Raw genomic sequence first — 26,790 nt, 5'->3', positions numbered from 1 at the left:
CTTTGGGGATGTGTTAAGTAAGAAATTGCTGTAGCTAAGGTCAGAGAGGTTTTATCCTGCTTTCTCCTCTAGGGTTTTGATGGTTTCCTGTCTCACATTCAGGTCATTTATCCATTTTGAGTTTACTTTTGTGAATGGTGTAAGAAAGTAGTCTCCTTTCATCCTTCTGCATGTTGCTGTCCAGCTCTCCCAACACCATTTGTTAAAGACACTGTTTTTTTTCCATTGGATATTCTTTCCTGCTTTGTCAAAGATTAGTTGGCCATACGTTTGTGGGTCTAGTTCTGGGGTTTCTATTCTATTCCATTGGTCTATGTGTCTCTTTTTGTGCCAATACCATGCTATCTTGATGATTACAGCTTTGTAGTAGAGGCTAAAGTCTGGGATTGTGATGCCTCCTGCTTTGGTCTTCTTCTTCAATATTACTTTGGCTATGATGGGTCTTTTGTTGTTCCATACAAATTTTAGAATTGCTTGTTCTAACTTCGAGAAGAATGCTGGTGCAATTTTGATTGGGATTGCATTGAATGTGTAGATAGCTTTGGGCAGTATTGACATTTTAAAACAATATTCTTCTAATCCATGAGCATGGAATATTTTTCCATTTCTTTCTATCTTCTTCAATTTCCTTCATAAGCTTTCTATAGTTTTCAACATACAGATCTTTTACATCTTTGGTTAGGGTTATTCCTAAGTATTTTATGTTTCTTGGTACAATTGTGAATGGTATCAGTTTCTTTATTTGTCTTTCTGTTGCCTCATTGTTAGTGTATAAGAATGCAACTGATTTCTGTACATTAATTTTGTACGTGCGACTTTGCTGAATTCATGTATCCATTCTACCAGACTTTTGGTGGAGTCTGTCAGGTTTTCCATGTATAATATCATGTCATCTGCAAAAAGTAAAAGCTTGACTTCATCTTTGCCAATTTTGATGCCTTTGATTTCCTTTTGTTGCCGGATTGCTGATGCTAGCACTTCTAACCCTATGTGAAACAACAGCGGTGAGAGTGGACAACCCTGTTGTGTTCGTGATCTCAGGGGAAAAGCTCTCAGTTTTTCCCCATTGAGGATGATAATAGCTGTGGGCTTTTCATAAATGGCTTTTATGATGTTTAAGTATGTTCCTTCTATCCCGACTTTCTCGAGGGATTTTATTAAGAAAGTATGCTGAATTTGGTCAAATGCTATATCTTCATCGAATGACAGGATCATATATCCTTTCTTTTATTAATACGGTGTATCACCTTGATTGATTTGTGAAGGTTGAACCAGCGCTGCAGCCCAGGAATGAATCCCACTTGATCATGGTGAATAATTCTTTTTATATGCTGCTGAATTAAATTTTCTGGTATCTTGTTGAGAATTTTTGCATCCATATTCATCAGGGATATTGGCCTGTAGTTCTTTTTTTTTTTTTTTTTTTTTTTTGCTGGGTCTTTGTCTGATTTAGGAATCAAAGTAATGCTGGCTTCATAGGAGTCTGGACGTTTTCCTTCCCTTTCTATTTTTTTGGAACAGCTTGAGAAGGCTAGGTATTATCTCTGCTTTAAATGTCTGGTAGAGGGGCGCCTGGGTGGCTCAGTCGGTTAAGCGGCCGACTTCGGCTCAGGTCATGATCTCGCGGTCTGTGAGTTCGAGCCCCGCGTCGGGCTCTGTGCTGACAGCTCGGAGCCTGGAGCCTGTTTCGGATTCTGTGTCTCCCTCTCTCTGACCCTCCCCCATTCATGCTCTGTCTCTCTCTGTCTCAAAAATAAATAAAACATTTAAAAAAAATAAAAATAGATGTCTGGTAGAATTCCCCAGGGAAGCCATCTGGTCCTGGACTCTTATTTGTCAGGAGGTTTTTGATAACTGATTCAATTTCTTTGCTGCTTATGGGTCTATTCACATTTTCTCTTTCTTCCTGTTTGAGATTTGGAAGTGTGTGGGTGCTTAGGAATTTGTCCATTTCTTCCAGGCTGTCCAATTTGTTGGCATATAAGTTTTCATAGTATTCCCTGATAATTGTTTGTATCTCTGAGGGATTGGTTGTAATAATTCCATTTTCATTCATGATTTTATCTATTTGGGTCATCTCCCTTTTCTTTTTAAGAAGCTTGACTAGAGGTTTATCAGTTTTGTTTATTTTTTCAAAAAACCAAACTTGTTTTCATTGATCTCCTCTACATTTTTTTTCGATTCTGTATTGTTTATTTCTGCTCTGATCTTTATTATTTCTCTTCTCTGAGTTTGGGGTGTCTTTGCTGTTCTGCTTGTTTCCTTTAGGTGTGCTGTTAGATTTTGTATTTGGGATTTTTCTTGTTTCTTGAGATAGGCCTGGATTGCAATGTATTTTCCTCTCAGGACTGCCTTTGCTGCCTCCCAAAGCGTTTGGATTGTTGTATTTTCATCTTCATTTGTTTCCATATATTTTTTAATTTCTTTTCTAATTGCCTGCTTGACCCGTTCCTTCTTTAGTAGGGTGTTCTTTAACTTCCATGCTTTTCGAGGTTTTCCAGACTTTTTCCTGTGGTTGATATTAAGCTTCATAGCATTGTCGTCTGAAAGTGTGCATGGTATGTTCTCAATTCTTTTATACTTATGAAGGGGTGTTTTGTGACCCAGTACGTGATCTGTCTTGGAGAATGTTCCATGTGCACTCGAGAAGAAAGTATATTCTGTTGCTTTGGGATGCAGGGTTCTAAATATATCCGTCAAGTCCATCTGATCAAATGTATCATTCAGGGCCCTTGTTTCTTTCTTGATCCTGTGTTTAGATGATCTATCCATTGTTTTAAGTGGAGTATTAAAGTCCCCTGCAATTACCACATTCTTATCAATAAGGTTCCTTATGTTTGTGATTAATTCTTTTATATATTTGGGGGCTCCTGTGTTTGGCGCATAGACATTTATAATTGTAACCTCTTCCTGATGGATAGTCCCTGTAATTGTTATATAATGCCCTTCTTCATCTCTTGTTACAACCTTTAATTTAAAGTCTAGTTTGTCTGATATAAGTATGGCTACTCTAGCTTTCTTTTGACTTCCAGTAGCATGATAGATAGTTCTCCATCCCCTCACTTTCAATCTGAAGGTGTCCTCAGTTTTAAAATGAGTCTCTTGTAGGATGTGAGGGCGATCTTGCTATGATATCTGTCACCCCATTGATCGCCAGGGTTGATTCGGCTGATCTGGCTGGCTAGGCGGGTGTCCCCTTCCTCCCTCACCGCTCCATGTGTGTCCCTCCCGAAGCTGCGTGCTTGGTCAAAGAGGACGACCTTTCCCGATAGAGGAGGACCGTTCTTCGGTCAAGGGTATACGAGTAGCTGCACTCCCCTGCTAGAACCTCCAAACAAGCTCTCAAGGTCCATTTGTAGGAGAACGTAAGGTAGTCAAGCTTCCAAGACTCCAGACACATCCAAATGAGGCGCTGCACGTGGCAGTCTGCCTTTCTTTGAAAAAAAATAAAATAAAATGAGTCTCTTGTAGACAGCAAATAGATGGGTTTTGTTTTTTTATCCATTCTGATACCCTATGTCTTTTGGTTGGCGTATTTAGTCCATTTACATTCAGTGTTATTATAGAAAGATATGGGTTTAGAGTCATTGTGATGTCTGTAGGTTTCATGCTTGTAGTGTGGTCCTTGCAACATTTCACTCAGAGTCCCCCTTAGGATCTCTTGTAGGGCTGGTTTAGTGGTGATGAATTCCTTCAGTTTTTGTTTGTTGGGAAGACCTTTATCTCTCCTATCCTGAATGAAAGACTTGCTGGATAATGGATTCTCAGCTGTATATTTTTTCTGTTCATCACATTGAAGATTTCCTGCCATTCCTTTCTGCCTGCCAAGTTTCAATAGGTCTGCCAGTAGTCTTATGCGTCTCCCTTTATAAGTTAGAGCATGTTTATCCCTAGCTGCTTTCCGAATTTTTTCTTTCCTTGCATTTTTCCAGTTTCACTATGATATGTCCCGCAGAAGATTGATTCAAGTGATGTCTGAAGGGAGTTCTCTGTGCCTCTTGGATTTCAATGCCTTTTTCCTTCTCCAGATCAGGGAAGTTCTCAACTATGATTTGTTCAAGTACATCTTCAGCCCCTTTCTCTCTCTCTTCCTCTTCTGGAATTCCTATGATACGGATATTGTTCCCTTTTATTGCATCACTTAGTTCTCTAATTCTCCTTTCATACTCCTGGATTTTTTTTTTATCTCTATTTGTCTCAGCTTCTTTTTTTCCATAATTTTATCTTCTTTTTTTTAATTTAATTTAATTTTTTTTTTTATTTTTTAATATATGAAATTTACTGTCAAATTGGTTTCCATACAACACCCAGTGCTCATCCCAAAAGGTGCCCTCCTCAATACCCATCACCCACCCTGCCCTCCCTCCCACCCCCCATCAACCCTCAGTTTGTTCTCAGTTTTTAACAGTCTCTTATGCTTTGGCTCTCTCCCACTCTAACCTCTTTTTTTTTTTTTTTTTTCCTTCCCCTCCCCCATGGGTTTCTGTTATGTTTCTCAGGATCCACATAAGAGTGAAACCATATAGTATCTGTCTTTCTCTGTATGGCTTATTTCACTTAGCAGAACACTCTCCAGTTCCATCCATGTTGCTACAAAAGGCCATATTTCATTTTTTCTCATTGCCACGTAGTATTCCATTGTGTATATAAACCACAATTTCTTTATCCATTCATCAGTTGATGGACATTTAGGCTCTTTCCATAATTTGGCTATTGTTGAGAGTGCTGCTATAAACATTGGGGTACAGGTGCCCCTATGCATCAGTACTCCTGTATCCCTTGGATAAATTCCTAGCAGTGCTATTGCTGGGTCATAGGGTAGGTCTATTTTTAATTTTCTGAGGAACCTCCACACTGCTTTCCAGAGCGGCTGCACCAATTTGCATTCCCACCAACAGTGCAAGAGGGTTCCCGTTTCTCCACATCCTCTCCAGCATCTATAGTCTCCTGATTTGTTCATTTTGGCCACTCTGACTGGTGTGAGGTGATATCTGAGTGTGGTTTTGATTTGTATTTCCCTGATGAGGAGCGACTTTGAACATCTTTTCATGTGCCTGTTGGCCATCCGGATGTCTTCTTTAGAGAAGTGTCTATTCATGTTTTCTGCCCATTTCTTCACTGGGTTATTTGTTTTTCGGGTGTGGAGTTTGATGAGCTCTTTATAGATTTTGGATACTAGCCCTTTGTCCGATGTGTCATTTGCAAATATCTTTTCCCATTCCGTTGGTTGCCTTTTAGTTTTGTTGGTTGTTTCCTTTGCTGTGCAGAAGCTTTTTATCTTCATAAGGTCCCAGTAATTCACTTTTGCTTTTAATTCCCTTGCCTTTGGGGATGTGCCGAGTAAGAGATTGCTACGGCTGAGGTCAGAGAGGTCTTTTCCTGCTTTCTCCTCTAAGGTTTTGATGGTTTCCTGTCTCACATTCAGGTCCTTTATCCATTTTGAGTTTATTTTTGTGAATGGTGTGAGAAAGTGGTCTAGTTCCAACCTTCTGCATGTTGCTGTCCAGTTCTCCCAGCACCATTTGTTAAAGAGACTGTCTTTTTTCCATTGGATGTTCTTTCCTGCTTTGTCAAAGATGAGTTGGCCATACGTTTGTGGGTCTAGTTCTGGGGTTTCTATTCTATTCCATTGGTCTATGTGTCTGTTTTTATGCCAATACCATGCTGTCTTGATGATGACAGCTTTGTAGTAGAGGCTAAAGTCTGGGATTGTGATGCCTCCTGCTTTGGTCTTCTTCTTCAAAATTACTTTGGCTATTCGGGGACTTTTGTGGTTCCATATGAATTTTAGGATTGCTTGTTCTAGTTTCGAGAAGAATGCTGGTGCAATTTTGATTGGGATTGCATTGAATGTGTAGATAGCTTTGGGTAGTATTGACATTTTGACAATATTTATTCTTCCAATCCATGAGCAGGGAATGTCTTTCCATTTCTTTATATCTTCTTCAATTACCTGCATAAACTTTCTATAGTTTTCAGCGTACAGATCTTTTACATCTTTGGTTAGATTTATTCCTAGGTATTTTATGCTTCTTGGTGCAATTGTGAATGGGATCAGTTTCTTCATTTGTCTTTCTGTTGCTTCATTGTTAGTGTATAAGAATGCAACTGATTTCTGCACATTGATTTTGTATCCTGCAACTTTGCTGAATTCATGTATCAGTTCTAGCAGACTTTTGGTGGAGTCTATCGGATTTTCCATGTATAAAATCATGTCATCTGCAAAAAGCGAAAGCTTGACTTCATCTTTGCCAATTTGGATGCCTTTGATTTCCTTTTGTTGTCTGATTGCTGATGCTAGAACTTCCAGCACTATATTAAACAGCAGCGGTGACAGTGGGCATCCCTGTCGTGTTCCTGATCTCAGGGAAAAAGCTCTCAGTTTTTCCCCGTTGAGGATGATGTTAGCTGTGGGCTTTTCATAAATGGCCTTTATGATCTTTAAGTATGTTCCTTCTATCCCGACTTTCTCAAGGGTTTTTATTAAGAAAGGGTGCTGGATTTTGTCAAAGGCCTTTTCTGCATCGATTGACAGGATCATATGGTTCTTCTCTTTTTTTTTGTTAATGTGATGTATCACGTTGATCGATTTGCAAATGTTGAACCAGCCCTGCATCCCAGGAATGAATCCCACTTGATCATGGTGAATAATTCTTTTTATATGCTGTTGAATTCGATTTGCTAGTATCTTATTAAGAATTTTTGCATCCATATTCATCAGGGATATTGGCCTGTAGTTCTCTTTTTTTACTGGGTCTCTGTCTGGTTTAGGAATCAAAGTAATACTGGCTTCATAGAATGAGTCTGGAAGTTTTCCTTCCCTTTCTATTTCTTGGAATAGCTTGAGAAGGATAGGTATTATCTCTGCTTTAAATGTCTGGTAGAACTCCCCTGGGAAGCCATCTGGTCCTGGACTCTTATTTGTTGGGAGATTTTTGATAACCGATTCAATTTCTTCGCTGGTTATGGGTCTGTTCAAGCTTTCTATTTCCTCCTGATTGAGTTTTGGAAGAGTGTGGGTGTTTAGAAATTTGTCCATTTCTTCCAGGTTGTCCAATTTGCTGGCATATAATTTTTCATAGTATTCCCTGATAATTGTTTGTATCTCTGAGGGATTGGTTGTAATCATTCCATTTTCATTCATGATTTTATCTATTTGGGTCATCTCCCTTTTCTTTTTGAGAAGCCTGGCTAGAGGTTTGTCAATTTTGTTTATTTTTTCAAAAAACCAACTCTTGGTTTCGTTGATCTGCTCTACAGTTTTTTTAGATTCTATATTGTTTATTTCTGCTCTGATCTTTATGATTTCTCTTCTTCTGCTGGGTTTAGGCTGCCTTTGCTGTTCTGCTTCTATTTCCTTTAGGTGTGCTGTTAGATTTTGTATTTGGGATTTTTCTTGTTTCTTGAGATAGGCCTGGATTGCAATGTATTTTCCTCTCAGGACTGCCTTCGCTGCATCCCAAAGCGTTTGGATTGTTGTATTTTCATTTTCGTTTGTTTCCATATATGTTTTAATTTCTTCTCTAATTGCCTGGTTGACCCACTCATTCGTTAGTAGGGTGTTCTTTAACCTCCATGCTTTTGGAGGTTTTCCAGACTTTTTCCTGTGGTTGATTTCAAGCTTCATAGCATTGTGGTCTGAAAGTATGCATGGTATAATTTCAATTCTTGTAAACTTATGAAGGGCTGTTTTGTGACCCAGTATATGATCTATCTTGGAGAATGTTCCATGTGCACTCGAGAAGAAAGTATATTCTGTTGCTTTGGGATGCAGAGTTTTAAATATATCTGTCAAGTCCATCAGACCCAATGTATCATTCAGGGCCCTTGTTTCTTTATTGACTGTGTGTCTAGATGATCTATCCATTTCTGTAAGTGGGGTGTTAAAGTCCCCTGCAATGACCACATTCTTATCAATAAGGTTGCTTATGTTTATGAGTAATTGTTTTATATATCTGGGGGCTCGGGTATTTGGCGCATAGACATTTATAATAGTTAGCTCTTCCTGGTGGATAGACCCTGTGATTATTATATAATGCCCTTCTTCATCTCTTGTTACAGCCTTTAATTTAAAGTCTAGTTTGTGTGATATAAGTATGGCTACTCCAGCTTTCTTTTGGCTTCCAGGAGCATGATAAATAGTTCTCCATCCCCTCACTCTCAATCTAAAGGTGTCCTCAGATCTAAAATGAGTCTCTTGTAGACAGCAAATAGATGGGTCTTGTTTTTTTATCCATTCTGATACCCTATGTCTTTTAGTTGGCGCATTTAATCCATTTACATTCAGTGTTATTATAGAAAGATATGGGTTTAGAGTCATTGTGATGTCTGTATGTTTTATGCTTGTAGTGATGTCTCTGGTACTTTGTCTCACAGGATCCCCCTTAGGATCTCTTGTAGGGCTGGTTTCGTGGTGACAAATTCCTTCAGTTTTTGTTTGTTTGGGAAGACCTTTATCTCTCCTTCTATTCTAAATGACAGACTTGCTGGATAAAGGATTCTCGGCTGCATATTTTTTCTGTTTAGCACACTGTAGATATCGTGCCAAGCCTTTCTGGCCTGCCAAGTTTCAAAGGAGAGATCAGTCACGAGTCTTATAGGTCTCCCTTTATATGTGAGGGCACGTTTATCCCTTGCTGCTTTCAGAATTTTCTCTTTATCCTTGTATTTTGCCAGTTTCACTATGATATGTCGTGCAGAAGATCGATTCAAGTTACGTCTGAAGGGAGTTCTCTGTGCCTCTTGGATTTCAATGCCTTTTTCCTTCCCCAGTTCAGGGAAGTTCTCAGCTATAATTTGTTCAAGTACCCCTTCAGCACCCTTCCCTCTCTCTTCCTCCTCTGGGATACCAATTATGCGTATATTATTTTTTTTTAGTGTATCACTTAGTTCTCTAATTTTCCCCTCATACTCCTGGATTTTTTTATCTCTCTTTCTTTCAGCTTCCTCTTTCTCCATAACTTTATCTTCTAGTTCACCTATTCTCTCCTCTGCCTCTTCAAGCCGAGCCATCGTGGATTCCATTTTGTTTTGCAATTCATTTAAAGCGTTTTTCAACTCCTCGTGACTGTTCCTTAGTCCCTCGATCTTTGTGGCAAGAGATTCTCTGCTGTCCTGTATACTGTTTTCAAGCCCAGCGATTAATTTTATGACTATTATTCTAAATTCACTTTCTGTTATAGTATTTAAATCCTTTTTGATCAGTTCATTAGCTGTTGTTATTTCCTGGAGATTCTTCTGAGGGGAATTCTTCCGTTTGGTCATTTTGGAGAGTCCCTGGCGTGGTGAGGACCTGCAGGGCACTTCCCCTGTGCTGTGGTGTATAACTGGAGTTAGTGGGCGGGGCCGCAGTCCGACCCGATGTCTGCCCCCAGCCCACTGCTGGGGCCACAGTCAGACTGGTGTGTGCCTTCTCTTCCCCTCTCCTAGGGGCGGGATTCACTGTGGGGTGGCGTGTCCCGTCTGGGCTACTTGCACACTGCCAGGCTTGTGGTGCTGGGGATCTGGCGTATTAGCTGGGGTGGGTAGGCAAGGTGCACGGGGGCTGGAGGGGCAGACTTAGCTCGCTTCTCCTTAGGTGATCCACTTCAGGAGGAGCCCTGTGGCAGCGGGAGGGAGTCAGATCCGCTGCCAGAGGTTTGGCTCCCCAGAAGCACAGAGTTGGGTGTTTGCGTGGAGCGAGCAAGTTCCCTGGCAGGAACTGGTTCCCTTTGGGATTTTGGCTGGGGGATGGGCGGGGGAGATGGCGCTGGTGAGCGCCTTTGTTCCCCGCCAAGCTGAGCTCTGCCGTCCGGGGGCTCAGCAGCTCTCCCTCCCTTTGTCCTCCAGCCTTCCCGCTTTACGAGCAGAGCTGTTAACTTATGACCTCCCAGACGCTAAGTCGCGCTTGCTGTCGGAACACAGTCCGTCCGGCCCCTCCGCTTTTGCCAGCCAGACTCGGGGGCTCTGCTTGGCCGGCGAGCCGCCCCTCTGCCCCGGCTCCCTCCCGCCAGTCCGTGGAGCGCGCACCCCCTCGCCGCCCTTCCTACCCTCTTCCGTGGGCCTCTGGTCTGCGCTTTACTCCGGAGACTCCCTTCTGCTAATCCTCTGGCGGTTTTCTGGGTTCTTTAGGCAGGTGTAGGTGGAATCTAAGTGATCGGCAGGACGCGCTGTGAGCCCCGCGTCCTCCTACGCCGCCATCTTCCTCTGTTTCTCCTAATTTTTTATTGTTTAAAATTTACATCCAAATTAGTTAGTATATAGTGAAGCAATGATTTCAGTAGATTCCCTTTTTTCTCATTTAGCCCATGCCCCCTCCCACAATCCCTCCAGCTACCCTCAGTTTGTTTTCCATATTTATGAGTTTCTTCTGTTCTGTCCCCCTCCATGTTTTTATATTATTTTTCTTTCCCTTTCCTTATGTTCATCTGTTTTGTCTCTCAAAGTCCTCATATGAGTGAAGTCATATGAGTTTTGTCTTTCTCTGACTAATTTCACTTAGCATAATACCCTCCAGTTCCATCCATGTAGTTGCACATGGCAAGATTTCATTCTTTTTGATGGCCGAGTAATAGTCCATTGTATATATATACCACATCTTCTTTATCCATTCATCCATCGATGGACTTTTGGGCTCTTTCCATACTTTGGCTATTGTTGATAGTGCTGCTATAAACATGGGGGTGCATGTGTTGCTTCGAAACAGCACACCTGTATCCCTTGGATAAATGCCTAGTAGTGCAATTGCTGGGTCGTAGGGTAGTTCTATTTATAGTTTTTTGAGAAACCTCCATACTTAGTGGCTGCACCAGCTTGCATTCCCAGCAACAATGCAAAAGAGATCCTCTTTCTCCGTGTCCTTACCAACATCTGTTGTTGCCTGAGTTGTTAATATTAGCCATTCTGACAGTTGTAAGGTGGTATATCATTGTGGTTTTGATTTGTATTTCCCTGATGATGAGAGATGTGGAGCATTGTTTCATGTGTCAGCTGGCCATTTCTATGTCTTCTTTGGAGAAGTGTCTATTCATGTCTTTCGCCCATTTCTTCAATGGATTATTTGTTTTTTGGTTGTTGAGTTTGATAAGTTCTTTGTAGATTTTGGATACTAACCCTTTATCTGATATGTCATTTGCCAATATCTTCTCCCATTTTGTCGGTTGCCTTTTAGTTTTGCTGATTGTGTCCTTTGCTGTGCAGAAGCTTGTTATTTTGATTAGGTCCCAGTAGTTCATTTTTGCTTTGGTTTTTCTTGCCTCCAGAGATGTCTTGAGTAATAAATTGCTGCGGGCAAGATCAAAGAGGGTTTTGCCTGCTTTCTCCTCAAGGATTTTGATTGCTTCCTGTCTTACATTGAGGTCTTTCATCCACTTTGAATTTATTTTTGTGTATGGTGTAAGAAAGTGGTCCAGGTTCATTCTTCTGCATGTCGGTGTCCAGTTTTCCCAGCACTACTTGCTGAAAAGACTGTCTTTATTCCATTGGATATTCTTTCCTGCTTTGTCAAAGATTAGTTGCCCATACATTTGTGAGTCCATTTCTGGGTTCTCTATTCTATTCCATTGATCTGAGTGTCTGTTCTTGTGTCAGTACCATACTGTCTTGATGATTACAGCTTTGTGGTGTAGCTTGAAGTCTGGGATTTTGATGCGTCCTGCTTTGGTTTTCTTTTTCAAGATTGCTTTGACTATTTGGGGTCTTTTCTGGTTCCATACAAATTTTGGGATTATTTATTCTAGTTCTGTGAAGAATACTGGTGTTACTTTGATAGGGATCGCATTGAGTATGTAGATTGCTTTGGGTAGTATCGAGACGTTAACAATATTTGTTCTTCCTATTCAGGAGGATGGAATCTTTTTCCATTTCTTTGTGTCTTCTTCAGTTTCTTTCATCTGCTTTCTATAGTTTTCAGTGTATAGATTTTTCATCTCTTTTGTTAGATTTCTTCCTAGGTAATTTATGGTTTTTGGTGCAAGTGTAAATGGGATTGATTCCTTGATTTCTCCTTCTGTCACTTCATTGTTGGTGTATAGGAATGCAACCGATTTCTGTGCATTGATTTTATATCCTGCAACGTTGCTGAATTTATGAATCAGTTCTAGCTGTTTTTTGGTGGAATCTTTTGGGTTTTCCATATAGAGTATCATGTCACCTGTGAAGAGTGAAAGTTTGACTTCCTCCTGGTCGATTTGGATACCTTTTATTTCTTTGTGTTGTGTGATTGCAGAGGCTAAGACTTCCAATACTATGTTGAATACCAGTGGCGAGAGCGGCTGTCCCTGTCTTGTTCCTGACCTTAGGGGGAAAGCTCTCAGTTTTTCCCCATTGAGAATGTATTAGCATTGGGTTGCTTGTATATGGCTTTTATGATCTCGAGGTATTCTCCTTCTATCCCTACTTTCTTGAGGGTTTTTATCAAGAAAGGATGCTGTATTTTGTCAAATGCTGTCTCTGCATCTATTGAGAGGATCATATGCTTCCTGTCCTTTCTTTTATTGATGTGATGAGTCACATTAAATGTTTTGAGGATATTGAACCAGCCCTGCATCCCAGGTATAAATCCCACTTGGTCGTGATGAATAATTTTTTAATGTATTGTTGGATCCGGTTGGCTAATATCTTGTTGAGGATTTTTGCATCCATGTTCATCAGCGAAATTGGTCTATAATTCTCCTTTTTAGTGGGGTCTGTGTCTGGTTTTGGAATCAAGGTAATGCTAGCTTCATAGAAAGAGTTTGGATATTTTCCTTCCATTCTATTTTTTGGAACAGTTTCAAGAGAATAAGTGTTGAATCTTCCTTAAATGTTTGGTAGAATTTCCTTGGAAAGCCATCTGGCCCAGGACTCTTGTTTTTTGTCAGATTTTTTATTACTAATTCGATTTCCTTACGGGTTATGGGTCTGTTCAATTTTTTTCTTTCTTCCTGTTTCAGTTTTGGTAGTGTATGTTTCTAGGAATTTGTCCATTTCTCCCAGATTTCCAATTTTGTTGCCATATAATGGCTCATAATATTCTCTTATTATTGTTTTTTTTCCAATATATGAAATTTATTGTCAAATTGGTTTCCATACAACACCCAGTGTTCATCCCAAAAGGTGCCCTCCTCAATACCCATCCCCCACCCTCCCCTCCCTCCCACCCCCCATCAACCCTCAGTTTGTTCTCAGTTTTTAACAGTCTCTTATGCTTTGGCTCTCTCCCTCTCTAACCTCTTTTTTTTTTTTTTCCTTCCCCTCCCCCATGGGTTTCTGTTAAGTGTCTCAGGATCCACATAAGAGTGAAACCATATGGTATCTGTCTTTCTCTGTATGGCTTATTTCACTTAGCAGAACACTCTCCAGTTCCATCCATGTTGCTACAAAAGGCCATATTTCATTTTTTCTCATTGCCATGTAGTATTCCATTGTGTATATAAACCACAATTTCTTTATCCATTCATCAGTTGATGGACATTTAGGCTCTTTCCATAATTTGCCTATTGTTGAGAGTGCTGCTATAAACATTGGGGTACAAGTGCCCCTGTGCATCAGTACTCCTGTATCCCTTGGGTAAATTCCTAGCAGTGCTATTGCTGGGTCATAGGGTAGGTCTATTTTTAATTTTCTGAGGAACCTCCACACTGCTTTCCAGAGTTGCTGTGCCAATTTGCATTCCCACCAACAGTGCAAGAAGGTTCCCGTTTCTCCACATCCTCTCCAGCATCTATAGTCTCCTGATTTGTTCATTTTGGCCACTTTGACTGGTGTGAGGTGATATCTGAGTGTGGTTTTGATTGGTATTTCCCTGATAAGGAGCGAAGTTGAACATCTTTTCATGTGCCTGTTGGCCATCCGGATGTCTTCTTTAGAGAAGTGTCTATTCATGTTTTCTGCCCATTTCTTCACTGGGTTATTTGATTTTTGGGTGTGGAGTTTGGTGAGATCTTTATAGATTTTGGATACTAGCCCTTTATCCGATATGTCATTAGCAAATGTCTATACCCATTCCGTTGGTTGCCTTTTAGTTTTGTTGGTTGTTTCCTTTGCTGTGCAGAAGCTTTTTACCTTCATAAAGTCCCAGTAATTCATTTTTTCTTTTAATTCCCTTTCATTTGGGGATGTGTCGAGTAAGAGATTGCTACGGCTGAGGTCAGAGAGGTCTTTTCCTGCTTTCTCCTCTAGGGTTTTGATGGTTTCCTGTCTCACATTCAGGTCCTTTATCCATTTTGAGTTTATTTTTGTGAATGGTGTGAGAAAGTGGTCTAGTTTCAACCTTCTGCATGTTGCTGTCCGGTTCTCTCAGCACCATTTGTTAAAGAGACTGTCTTTTTTCCATTGGATGTTCTTTCCTGCTTTGTCAAAGATGAGTTGGCCATACGTTTGTGGGTCTAGTTCTGGGGTTTCTATTCTATTCCATTGGTCTATGTGTCTGTTTTTGTGCCAACACCATGCTGTCTTGATGACGACAGCTTTGTATTAGAGGCTAAAGTCTGGGATTGTGATGCCTCCTGCTTGGGTCTTCTTCTTCAAAATTACTTTGGCTATTCAGGGCCTTTTGTGGTTCCATATGAATTTTAGGATTGCTTGTTCTAGTTTCGAGAAGAATGCTGGTGCAATTTTGATTGGGATTGCATTGAATGTGTAGATAGCTTTGGGTAGTATTGACATTTTGACAATATTTATTCTTCCAATCCATGAGCAGGGAATGTCTTTCCATTTCTTTATATCTTCTTCAATTACCTGCATAAGCTTTCTATAGTTTTCAGCGTACAGATCTTTTACATCTTTGGTTATATTTATTCCTAGGTATTTTATGCTTCTTGGTGCAATTGTGAATGGGATCAGTTTCTTTATTTGTCTTTCTGTTGCTTCATTGTTAGTGTATAAGAATGCAACTGATTTCTGTATATTGATTTTGTATCCTGCAACTTTGCGGAATTCATGTATCCGTTCTAGCAGACTTTTGGTGGAGTCTATCGGATTTTCCATGTATAATATCATGTCATCTGCAAAAAGCGAAAGCTTGACTTCATCTTTGCCAATTTTGATGCCTTTGATTTCCTTTTGTTGTCTGATTGCTGATGCTAGAACTTCCAGCACTATGTTAAACAACAGCGGTGAGAGTGGGAATCCCTGTCGTGTTCCTGATCTTAGGGAAAAAGCTCTCAGTTTTTCCCCGTTGAGGATGATGTTAGCTGTGGGCTTTTCATAAATGGCTTTTATGATCTTTAAGTATGTTCCTTCTATCCCGACTTTCTCAAGGGTTTTTATTAAGAAAGTGTGCTGGATTTTGTCAAAGGCCTTTTCTTCATCGATTGACAGGATCATATGGTTCTTCTCTTTTTTTTTTTTTGTTAATGTGATGTATCACGTTGATTGATTTGCAAATGTTGAACCAGCCCTGCATCCCAGGAATGAATCCCACTTGATCATGGTGAATAATTCTTTTTATATGCCGTTGAATTCGATTTGGTAGTATCTTATTGAGAATTTTTGCATCCATATTCATCAGGGATATTGGCCTGTAGTTCTCTTTTTTTACTGGGTCTCTGTCTGATTTAGGAATCAAAGTAATACTGGCTTCATAGAATGAGTCTGGAAGTTTTCCTTCCCTTTCTATTTCTTGGAATAGCTTGAGAAGGATAGGTATTATCTCTGCTTTAAACGTCTGGTAGAACTCCCCTGGGAAGCCATCTGGTCCTGGACTCTTATTTGTTGGTAGATTTTTGATAACCAATTCAATTTCTTCACTGGTTATGGGTCTGTTCAAGCTTTCTATTTCCTCCTGATTGAGTTTTGGAAGAGTGTGGGTGTTTAGGAATTTGTCCATTTCTTCCAGGTTGTCCAATTTGTTGGCATATAATTTTTCATAGTATTCCCTGATAATTGTTTATATCTCTGAGGGATTGGTTGTAATAATTCCATTTTCATTCATGATTTTATCTATTTGGGTCCTCTCCCTTTTCTTTTTGAGAAGGCTGGCTAGAGGTTTGTCAGTTTTGTTTATTTTTTCAAAAAACCAACTCTTGCTTTCGTTGATCTGCTCTACAGTTTTTTTAGATTCTATATTGTTTATTTCTGCTCTGATCTTTATTATTTCTCTTCTTCTTCTCGGTTTAGGCTGTTTTTGCTGTTCTGCTTCTATTTCCTTTAGGTGTGCTGTTAGATTTTGTATTTGGGATTTTTCTTGCTTCTTGAGATAGGCCTGGATTGCAATGTATTTTCCTCTCAGGACTGCCTTCACTGCGTCCCAAAGCATTTGGATTGTTGTATTTTCATTTTCGTTTGTTTCCATATATTTTTTAATTTCTTCTCTAATTGCCTGGTTGACCCACTCATTCGTTAGTAGGGTGTTCTTTAACCTCCACGCTTTTGGAGGTTTTCCAGACTTTTTCCTGTGGTTGATTTCAAGCTTCACAGCATTGTGGTCTGAAAGTATGCATGGTATGATTTCAATTCTTGTATACTTATGAAGGGCTGTTTTGTGACCCAGTATATGATCTATCTTGGAGAATGTTCCATGTGCACTCGAGAAGAAAGTATATTGTGTTGCTTTGGGATGCAGAGTTCTACATATATCTGTCAAGTCCATCTGATCCAATGTATCATTGAGGGCCCTTGTTTCTTTATTGACCATGTGTCTAGATGATCTATCCATTTCTGTAAGTGGAGTGTTAAAGTCCCCTGCAATTACCACATTCTTATCAGTAAGGTTGCTTACGTTTATGAGTAATTGTTTTATATATATGGGGACTCTGGTATTCGGCGCATAGACATTTATAATTGTTATCTCTTCCTGATGGATAGACCTTGTAATTAATATATAATGCCCTTCTTCATCTCTTGTTACAGCCTTTAACTTAAAGTCTAGTTTGTCTGATAGAAGTATGGCTACTCCAGCTTTCTTTTGGTTTCCAGTAGCATGATAAATAGTTCTCCATCCCCTCACTCTCAACCTAAAGGTGTCCTCAGGTCTAAAATGAGTCTCTTGTAGACAGCAAATAGATGGGTCTTGTTTTTTTATCCATTCGGATACCCTATGTCTTTTGGTTGGCACATTTAATCCATTTACATTCAGTGTTATTATAGAAAGATACGGGTTTAGAGTCATTGTGATGTCTGTATGTTTTATGCTTGTAGTGATATCTCTGGTACTTTGTCTCACAGGATCCCCCTTAGGATCTCTTGTAGGGCTGGTTTAGTGGTGACAAATTCCTTCAGTTTTGTTTGTTTGGGAAGACCTTTATCTCTCCTTCTATTCTAAATGACAGACTTGCTGGATAAAGGATTCTCGGCTGCATATTTTTTCTGTTTAGCACACTGAAGATATCGTGCCAGTCCTTTCTGGCCTTCCAAGTTCCAAAAGAGAGATCAGTCACGAGTCTTATAGGTCTCCCTTTATATGTGAGGGCACGTTTATCCCTTGCTGCTTTCAGAATTTTCTCTTTATCCTTGTATTTTGCCAGTTTGACTATGATATGTCGTGCAGAAGATCCATTCAAGTTACTTCTGAAGGGAGTTCTCTGTGCCTCTTGGATTTCAATGGCTTTTTCCTTCCCCAGTTCAGGGAAGTTCTCAGCTGTTATTTCTTCAAGTACCCCTTCAGCACCTTTCCCTCTCTCTTCCTCCTCTGGGATACCAATTATGCGTATATTATTTCTTTTTAGTGTATCACTTAGTTCTCTAATTTTCCCCTCATACTCCTGGATTTTTTTATCTCTCTTTTTCTCAGCTTCCTCTTTTTCCATAACTTTATCTTCTAGTTCACCTATTCTCTCCTCTGCCTCTTCAAGCCGAACCGTCGTGGTTTCCATTTTGTTTTGCATTTCGTTTAAAGTGTTTTTCAGGTCCTTGTGACTGTTCCTTAGTCCCTTGATCTCTGTACCAAGAGATTCTCTGCTGTCCTCTATACTGTTTTCAAGCCCAGCGATTAATTTTATGACTATTATTCTAAATTCACTTTCTGTTATATTATTTAAATCCTTTTTGATCAGTTCATTAGCTGTTGTTATTTCCTGGAGATTCTTCTGGGGGGAATTCTTCCGTTTGGTCATTTTGGATAGTCCCTGGAGTGGTGAGGACCTGCAGGGCACTTCCCCTGTGCTGTGGTGTGTAACTGGAGTTGGTGGGCGGGGCCGCAGTCAGTCCTGATGTCTGCCCCCAGCCCACCGCTGGGGCCACAGTCAGACTGGTGTGTGCCTTCTCTTCCCCTCTCCTAGGGGCGGTATTCACTGTGGGGTGGCGTGGCCCATCTGGGCTACTTGCACACTGCCAGGCTTGTGGTGCTGGGGATCTGGCGTATTAGCTGGGGTGGGTAGGCAAGGTGCACGGGAGCAGGAGGGGCAGACTTAGCTCGCTTCTCCTTAGGTGATCCACTTCACGAGGGGCCCTGTGGCCGCGGGAGGGAGTCAGATCCGCTGCCGGAGGTTTGGCTCCACAGAAGCACAGAGTTGGGTGTTTGCGTGGAGCGAGCGAGTTCCCTGGCAGGAACTGGTTCCCTTTGGGATTTTGGCTGGGGGATGGGCGAGGGAGATGGCGCTGGCGAGCGCCTTTGTTCCCCACCAAACTGAGCTCTGTCATCCGGGGGCTCAGCAGCTCTCCCTCCCTTTGTCCTCCAGCCTTCCTGCTTTCCGAGCAGAGCTGTTAACTTATGACCTCCCAGACGCTAAGTCACGCTTGCTGTCGGAACACACTCCGTCTGGCCCCTCCGCTTTTGCCAGCCAGACTCGGGGGCCCTGCTTGGCCGGCAGGCTGCCCTTCTGCCCCGGCTCCCTCCCACCAGTCCGTGGAGCGCGCACCGCCTCGCTGCCCTTCCTACCCTCTTCCGTGGGCCTCTCGTCTGGGCTTGGCTCCGGAGACTCCGTTCTGCTAATCCTCTGGCGGTTTTCTGAGTTATTTAGGCAGGTGCAGGTGGAATCTAAGTGGTCAGCAGGACGCGCGGTGAGCCCAGGGTCCTCCTATGCCGCCATCTTCCCCTTCCTACCTCTTATTATTGTTTTTATTTCTGTTGTGTTGGTTGTGATTTCTCCTCTTTCATTCTTGATTTTATTTATTTGGGTCCTTTACTTTTTCTTCTTGATCAAACTGGCTATTGGTTTATCAATTTTGTTAATTATTTCAAAGAACCAGCTTCCGGTTTCATTGATCTGTTCTACTCTTTTTTTGGTTTCAATAGCATTAATTTTTGCTCTAATCTTTATTATTATTTCCTGTCTTCTGTTGGTTTTAGGTTTTATTTGCTCTTCTTGTTCCACCTCCTTAAGGTGTAAGGTTAGGTTGTGTATATGAGATCTTTTTTCCTTCTTTAGCAAGGCCTGGATTGCTGTATTCTTTCCTCTTAATGACTGCCTTTGCTGCGTCCCAGAGGCTTTGGGTTGTGGTGCTATCATTTTCATTGACTTCCATCTACTTTTTAATTTCTTCTTTAGCTGCTTGGTTAGCCCATTCATTCTTTAGTAGGATGTTCTTCAGTCTCCAATAGTTGTTACCTTTCCAAATTTTTCTTGTGGTTGATTTCAAGTTTCATAGCATTTTGGTCTGAAAATATGCACGGTATGATCTCGATCCTTTTGTACTTACTTAGGGCTGATTTGTGTCCCAGTATATGGTCTATTCTGGAGAACATTCCATGTGCACTGGAGAAGAATGTATGCATAATTTTATCTTCTAATTCACCAATCTCTCCCTGCCTCTTCATTACGAGCTGTGGTCCCCTCCATTCTATTTTGCACCTCATTGATAGCATTTTTTAGCTCCTCATGTCTATTTCTTAGTCCCTTGATCTCTGTAGCAACAGATTCTTTGGTGTCCTCTATGCTTTTTTCAAGCCCAGCAATTAATTTTATGATGATTATTCTAAATTATTGTTCCATTATATTGCTTAAGTCAATTTTGATCAATTCATTAGCTGTTTCTACTTCCTAGAGTTTCTTTTGAGGAGAGTTCTTCCGTTTAGTCATTTTGGGTACTTCCTGGGGTGGCACTGAACTGCAGGGCACTTCCCCTGTGCTGTCTGGAGTAACTTGTGTTGGTAGGTGGGGCCACAGTCAGATTTGATGTCTGTCCCCAGCCCACTGCTGGGGCCACAGTCAGACTGGTATGTGCCTTTATCTTCTCCTTTCTCAGGGGAAGGACTCACTGTGGAGTGGTGTGGTCCCTGTCCAGGCTACTTGCACACTGCAGGCTTGTGGTGCTGCTTTGATGGGATCTGGTGTATTAGCTGGGGTGTATCTGCAAGCTGCACAGGGGCATGAGGGGCAGGCTAAGCTTGCTTTGCTGTCTGTGGTCCCCTGTGGGAGGGGCCCTGCAGCACTGGGAGGGAGGCAGACCTGTCGTAGGGATGGATCCACAGAAGCTTAGCTGTGGGTGTTGGCGCAGTGCAAGCAAGTTCAGTGATGGAAAATGGTTCCTTTTGGGTTTACAGCTGGGGGATGGGAGAGGGAGATGGTTCTTGCCAGCGCCTTTGTTCCCCTGCCAAGCTGAGCTCTGTCTTCCCGGGCTTAACAACTCTCCCTCCTGGTGTCCTCTTGCCCTCCTGCTCTCCAAGCAAGGCTTTTGACTTTTAACATTCCAGATGTTAAGTCCCGATGGCTATCAGAACTCACCGAGTCCGGCCCCTCCGCTTTTGTATGCCAGACTTCAGGGGCTCTGCCTTGCTGGGTGGGCTACGTTTCAACCACCCCGGCTCCCTCCTGCCAGTCCGTGTAGCACGCATCGCCTCTCCACCCTTTCTCCCCTCTTCCATGAGTCCTCTTGGTTACACTTGGCTCCAGAGAGTCCATTCTGCTAGTCTTCTGTTGGTTTTCTGGGTTATTTAGGCAGGTGTGGGTGGAATCTATGTGATCAGCAGGACGAGGTGAGCCCAGTATCCTCCTATGCTGCCATCTTCCCCTGGATCCCACCCAATACATTCGACATTGATTCTTGAGTAATGAAAACATTCTTGGCAAATAATTTTACTCTTGTCCATCTTGCACCAGTCCAAGAATTTCACCTGTAGTGCTGCAATATGAATGTCCCTGGCTATTCCTCTTAATTATGCCCTCAGTTCCAGAAACCAACAGAATAGAACTGCAGTCTTACTCCATTATTCCTGGCTTCTGTATCTATGTGACTCCTGCCTGCTTTGAACATTCTAATTGTTTCAGAGTAAATGCCTCAGGCCCCATGGGACACTCAGCTAACAACATGTAGGGAGCACTGATAGGAAAGGGGCAGGGACATGCAGGGGCTCTCCTCATGGCATACTTAAGATTTTTTTTTTAATTTTTTTTAACGTTTTTTATTTATTTTTGAGACAGGGAGAGACAGAGCATGAACAGGGGAGGGTCAGAGAGAGGGAGACAGAGAATCTGAAACAGGCTCCAGGCTCTGAGCTGTCAGCACAGAGCCCGATGCGGGGCTTGAACTCATGGACCGCGAGATTATGACCTGAGCCAAAGTCGGCCGCTTAACCCACTGAGCCACCCAGGCACCCCAAGGCATACTTAAGATTTTTAAATGTGATGCCAAACCTACTTAGGTATAGCCTTCATTAGAATCAGTACACTAGGGGAGCACCTGAGTGGTTCAGTCAGTTAGGTGTCTGACTTTGGCTCAGGTCATGATCTCACAGTTTGTGGGTTCGAGCGCCATGTCTGGCTCTGTGCTGACAGCTCAGAGCCTAGAGCCTGCTTCAGATTCTGTGTCTCCCTCTCTCTCTGCCCTTTCTCTACTCATGCTCTGTCTCTCTCTCTCTGTGTGAAAAATGAATATACTTTAAAATAAATAAATAAATAAACATTAAAAATCTTTTAAAAAATCAGTACATTAGATACATCTGAAGAACCACTAAAAATATTTATTTTTTTTAAATTTGTACTTTTTAAAAAACTTTTAACATTTATTTATTTTTTAAGAGACAGAGTATGAGTGGGGGAGGGGATGAGAGAGAGGGAGTCACAGAATCCCAAGCAAGCTCCAGACTCTGAGCTGTCAGCACAGAGCCCAACATGGGGCTCAAACTCAGGAACCACAAGATCATGACCTGAGCCAAAGTCAGATGCTTAACCGATTGACCACCCAAGTGTCCCTAATTTGTACTTTTTAAATCAAAAACATCCTGTGAAATATTGAAATAAGATGACCATTTAATTAACATAAATGAGAAATAACAGCAGTGAAACCAAAATAGATAATATTTTAATGTCCAATAAAATTATAAATGAACACTACTGTATAGGTTATCCATAGGGATGTTGAAATTATGCAGTACATTGGCAGGATATGGGAGAGAAGAAGAGACAGTAAGGTTGGGTGCCAAGTCTATCATGAAAATCAGGGTGACCAAGAAACTGACAGAGGTCTAACTTGAGGATTAAGTAGCAGAAGGTGATATGACTACTTTGCATATTTAAGAGTATTGCTTTTTTTCATAGGTGATTTCTCACTATCAGTGTAAAGAGCAGCGTGATGCCCACAGATTTGAGAAAATCAGCAACATTATTAAGCAATTTAAGCTGAGCTGCAGGTAAGAGATCTTTTGTGATCTATTTATGTCTGGAAAAAGTTGTCACTTTTGAGAGGTTCAGATAACCACAGTAGACTGCACTTCTGTGTTCAGAGTAGTTCTTTTAATTGAAAAGAAAGCTAAATTCTAAGGGAGCCTACAGTTGGTTCAGGTGAAAGTCATTGTCCTTTAATGCAAACTCAACGGATACAGAAGACGCATGTGAAAAATATCTAAGCAGAAAAATCTTTTGAGATATTCGATACTATTTAGGAAGAAATAAACAGAAAATATCCAAGGGAGTTTTGAAAAAGAAGAAAGGAGAATTTACCCTACCAAAAAAAAATTTTGCTATAATACTATAGTAATTAAAATAGTGACATACTGATTCAGGAATGGTACAGAATACAGTCTGGAAATGTCTAATCATGTTGTCTCACTTTTGATTAAATATGGTTTGAATCTTAGCATTGTGAATATAGGAAGAAGGAATGGCTGAACATTATAATTTAGTAAATATGTAATAATCAAAATCCTTATCCTGGTAAAACTTTGATGCCCAGACAATAGAACAAGTATAAGTTTACTCTTTTTATGTCTTAGCACACTGTGAGACTTACTGGCATGTTTATGCTAACATTTTTAAGAAGAAATCGCAAAGGGCATGCAAATATAATTACCTTGTTTGTTTTTAAAGAAATGGGATCATTTCTCTAATTTCAATATAATGAACATTCAAAAATAGTTATTAATCACAATGATAGGAAAATTTCAACCTAAAATTCTTAAATATTAGGGAAATCTTTTGTAATCTGTTATTTTAACATGGATCTAGGTCTAAGCCCATTTCACAGTCAATGTCAAGTCCTAATCCACTTTCTAAGTCACTTTCCAAAACATAGTAAATTTAGCAGTAGAGTTTCCTTGGAAAACAAAGAGAAGTTAGTGATTAACTGTCTTAATGAAGTGGTGAATCAAGGTATAATGCTATTGAATGTTTAATATACAAAGTAAGAATTTTTTATATTGCTATTATTTTATGTTCTTTACTACTTTTTCTCATTTCTCTTATAGCAAGCTAGCTGCTTCTTTCCAGAGCATGGAAGTCAGGAACTCTAACTTTGCTGCTTTCATTGACATCTTTACATCCAACACTTATGTGATGGTCGTGATGTCTGATCCATCCATTCGTAAGTTCAAACTTAGCTGACATACATTTAAAGCTTCATTCTTTAAACTAATTGCCCTAGAGGTAGTACTTTATTAGATAATGAACAAACATCTTGTAGTGGGGATGGTTGCACAGCAGTGGGAATATACTTAATGCCACTGACCTGTATATTTTTAAATGGTTAGAATGGTAAATTTCTCGTTATATGTATTATTTACCACAATAAAAAAGCTATTTTAGTACTAGTAATAAATAGTTTTTTGTTTACTAAACTTATGTTTTGAAGCTTAAAAATAATTTAGACTCCTGGGTGTTTTGTTTTTTCTTCATGAAATTTCAGAAATCAAGGTACTAAATCTAGGGGTTTTAAAGAAAAGAGAACCCATATGTATGATTTATGCTTCATATAGTATAAATTTTCAAAAGACTAATCAGTCTAAGCTCTGGATTACTAAATGCTGAATCATTTTATATGTCACTGTATATTCCTAAATACTATATTCCCATATTTGTACCCTGGGCATAAAGGGACGTATTTGGTACTTCCATGCCATAATAGCCATGTTCATAACTACTGAAATAAAGGTTCTAGCCGTGTTTCCAGGATGTTCCCAGAAGTTTAAATAAATTATCTCTGATCCACTGGCTTTTCCTACTTAGGTTAATATTAAAATACAGCATAACATAATGGGTTTTATTCTAAAAATGAACCAAAAAAAGATTTGGAAATTTTATTTTGGAAATATATTTAAATATAAACAAATCTGCTTATCCAGAAAAATTAAATCATAGTTAATTTGGGACCTCCTATTCCTGTATATTCTCTGTGACCTATTTTGAGAGATTTGGCTCTCTTTTGTTTATTTATTTGTTTTTACTAGTCAGACATTCCGTTGGCTGCTTGTATTTATTATGTTGGGTATCTCCTCCACCCCTACCCTCCCTACCCTCAGCTTCTGCAGCTACTCTGATCAACATCCGCAATGCCAGGAAACACTTTGAAAAGCTGGAAAGAGTGGATGGACCAAAACAGTGTCTCCTCATGCGCTAAACATTGCCACATGTTGTTTCAAAAAATTTTGAAATACTGTTTCTTAATTAATCTTAATGTTGTATTCATATATGTAGGCTCTGAAATGTGATGCTTACCACTTGTGTATTTCTTCCCCACATCAGTCTCAACGTTTAACCTTGAATGCTGTTTACTAAAATAGCCAGTGAGAAGTTAGAAAATGAGCTGTTCATGGACTTGATGTGACATAAAAGTATGTGATATGTAAGTGTTCTGATAACAAGATTCTAATAGTGTGTGTTCTGATAACCTGGTTCTAATAGTTGTGTATGCCATAGCCTTTTCCAACATCATCTTGTATTCCTCATTGGATAGTAACCTATAATTTGGAATATTACTAATTTCTCAGCATGCATTAAAATTATTCCTTAACTTCAACTGTAAATAAACTTTTGCTGTTAGCGATTTCAGTGTCTGTTTTCTTTTCCTTGTCTTTTCAACTTTTTCCCTAAGGAAGAGCAAATGAATTTCATAGTTATCCTATGGGGAGGGGATCTGCTGTTTGGGAAATATTATAGAATAAAGTTGGATAGGAAGGATGGAGGCAGATTATAGTCTTAAAGTTAGAAGAGTTTAGATATTATGTGATAGGAAATAGGATACCATTGTAGGTTTTTGAGGAGGGGAATTATGTGAAAGGAATTTTGAAAGAAAATTAACCTAGACTATATGGGCTGACTGGTGGCAGCTGGAGAAGCTGTGGCAGTAATATAGGCCTGAGGTGTATTGAAAGCTTCTTCTAGGTTGCAGCTGGAGAAGGAATGAATAAAAAGTTGAGGGAAAAGAGATAAGATTTATGAGATATAAATCTTCTTTCTCTGTGGTCCAGGAATGATTAAATTTATGTATCCCATTACATCTAATGGGATGTATTCCATTCCATCTAATTATCCCATAATTACATTATGCTGATCAAGTAATATTAAAATATTTGTCAAGAAGATGTGTTTTATTTCATCGCCTAATGAAAAGATGAAGCATTGTAAACTAGGAGAAATGGAGCTTGATAACACTAACTAGAATTACTCAAAGCCCTTTTTCTGCTTCTGTAGGTACAATAAAAGAACACAAAAACATTTGGTAAATCTATAACACAGTGTATTCATCTCATTTCTCCTCTCTATATCATGAAGAAAACTCTTCTAGACCAACAGAACCTCACCCTTCCCAATCTTATCCTCAGTTGAGAGAAATAGTTTTCACTAAGCAGTGAAGAACATGGTTTTTAGGTTGCCTACATTATGTAGGTTAAAATTATCAAGTTTTAAAAGGTCATGGAACTAATTTTATCAACGGTTGTATTAGTCCTCTGCAGAAGGGGAGTTTTTTAGTAGATATTCTAGATTCTTTATTTTCTTAATATCTAGGAAAATGAAGAAGAGTAAATGAAGTGGGGGTCTGTTCTGTGACTAATATGAGTCATGAGTTGATATGTTCTCATTATCCTCAATATATGGGGTTATATTTGAAGGTAGTTAGAAAGTGGACAGATAGATACAGATATAGACATTAAATTAGGTAAGTGTGAAAAAAATGTAGTTATTATTTGCTCTTGTTCAACCCTTGCTCAGATTCTAGTTATAATTTGGACTTAGAGGATGCATAAAAGAATGAAAGGTTAGAAAAATTAAGTTATGATTTAGCTTAATCCTCCCTATTGTAATGACCAACTAGTCTTCTTTGTCACTGAAGACAAAAATATGTTTTGTGATAGATATTTGTCCAAGATGGAACCACCTAGAAACTGAAATAAACACAAGTGAATAGTGAAAGCATATTATGGGATTATTGATACAATGAAATGATGGTTTTTATAGGCTATGTTAGTGATGTTATTAGGATAGAGCAATAGTTTTCAAACTTGAGCAGGCATTAGAATCACTTGGAAGAGAAATTGTTGAAACACACTGCTGCCCCACACCCGGTACCCAGATTTTCAGGTTCTGTAGGTCTGGGGTGGGACCCAGGAGTCTGCATTTCTGACAAGTTCCTTGGTGAAGCAGATACTGATCCTGCTGGTCTATGGACTATACTTGAGGAACCACAGCTTTAGGGAAAAGAAGAAATGTAGAAAGAGGAGTATGAAAACGTATTCACTAAGTT

At 40.0% G+C, this 26,790-nt stretch overlaps 1 protein-coding gene across 6 annotated transcripts in view; it reads left to right on the top strand.

The window, feature by feature from the left end:
* Positions 1-25,628, top strand: part of RRAGB (Ras related GTP binding B) — a 63,565-nt gene extending 37,937 nt beyond the window's left edge. For all 6 annotated transcript variants that reach the window (XM_053891567.1, XM_019439336.2, XM_019439337.2 and 3 more), the window contains 3 exons: positions 22,374-22,465; positions 23,519-23,634; positions 24,569-25,628. In XM_053891567.1, the coding sequence (XP_053747542.1) occupies positions 22,374-22,465; positions 23,519-23,634; positions 24,569-24,666 (306 nt within the window). In that variant the 3' untranslated portion in view covers positions 24,667-25,628. The remainder of the gene's footprint in view (positions 1-22,373; positions 22,466-23,518; positions 23,635-24,568) is intronic.
* The last annotated feature ends 1,162 nt before the right edge of the window (positions 25,629-26,790 follow it).

This window comes from Panthera pardus, unplaced genomic scaffold (genome assembly GCF_024362965.1).
Source record: "Panthera pardus isolate Hobbes unplaced genomic scaffold, ASM2436296v1 HiC_scaffold_27, whole genome shotgun sequence".
In the NCBI taxonomy this organism is placed as follows: Eukaryota; Metazoa; Chordata; class Mammalia; order Carnivora; family Felidae; genus Panthera; species Panthera pardus.
This window is presented reverse-complemented; position numbering and strand designations above follow the sequence as displayed.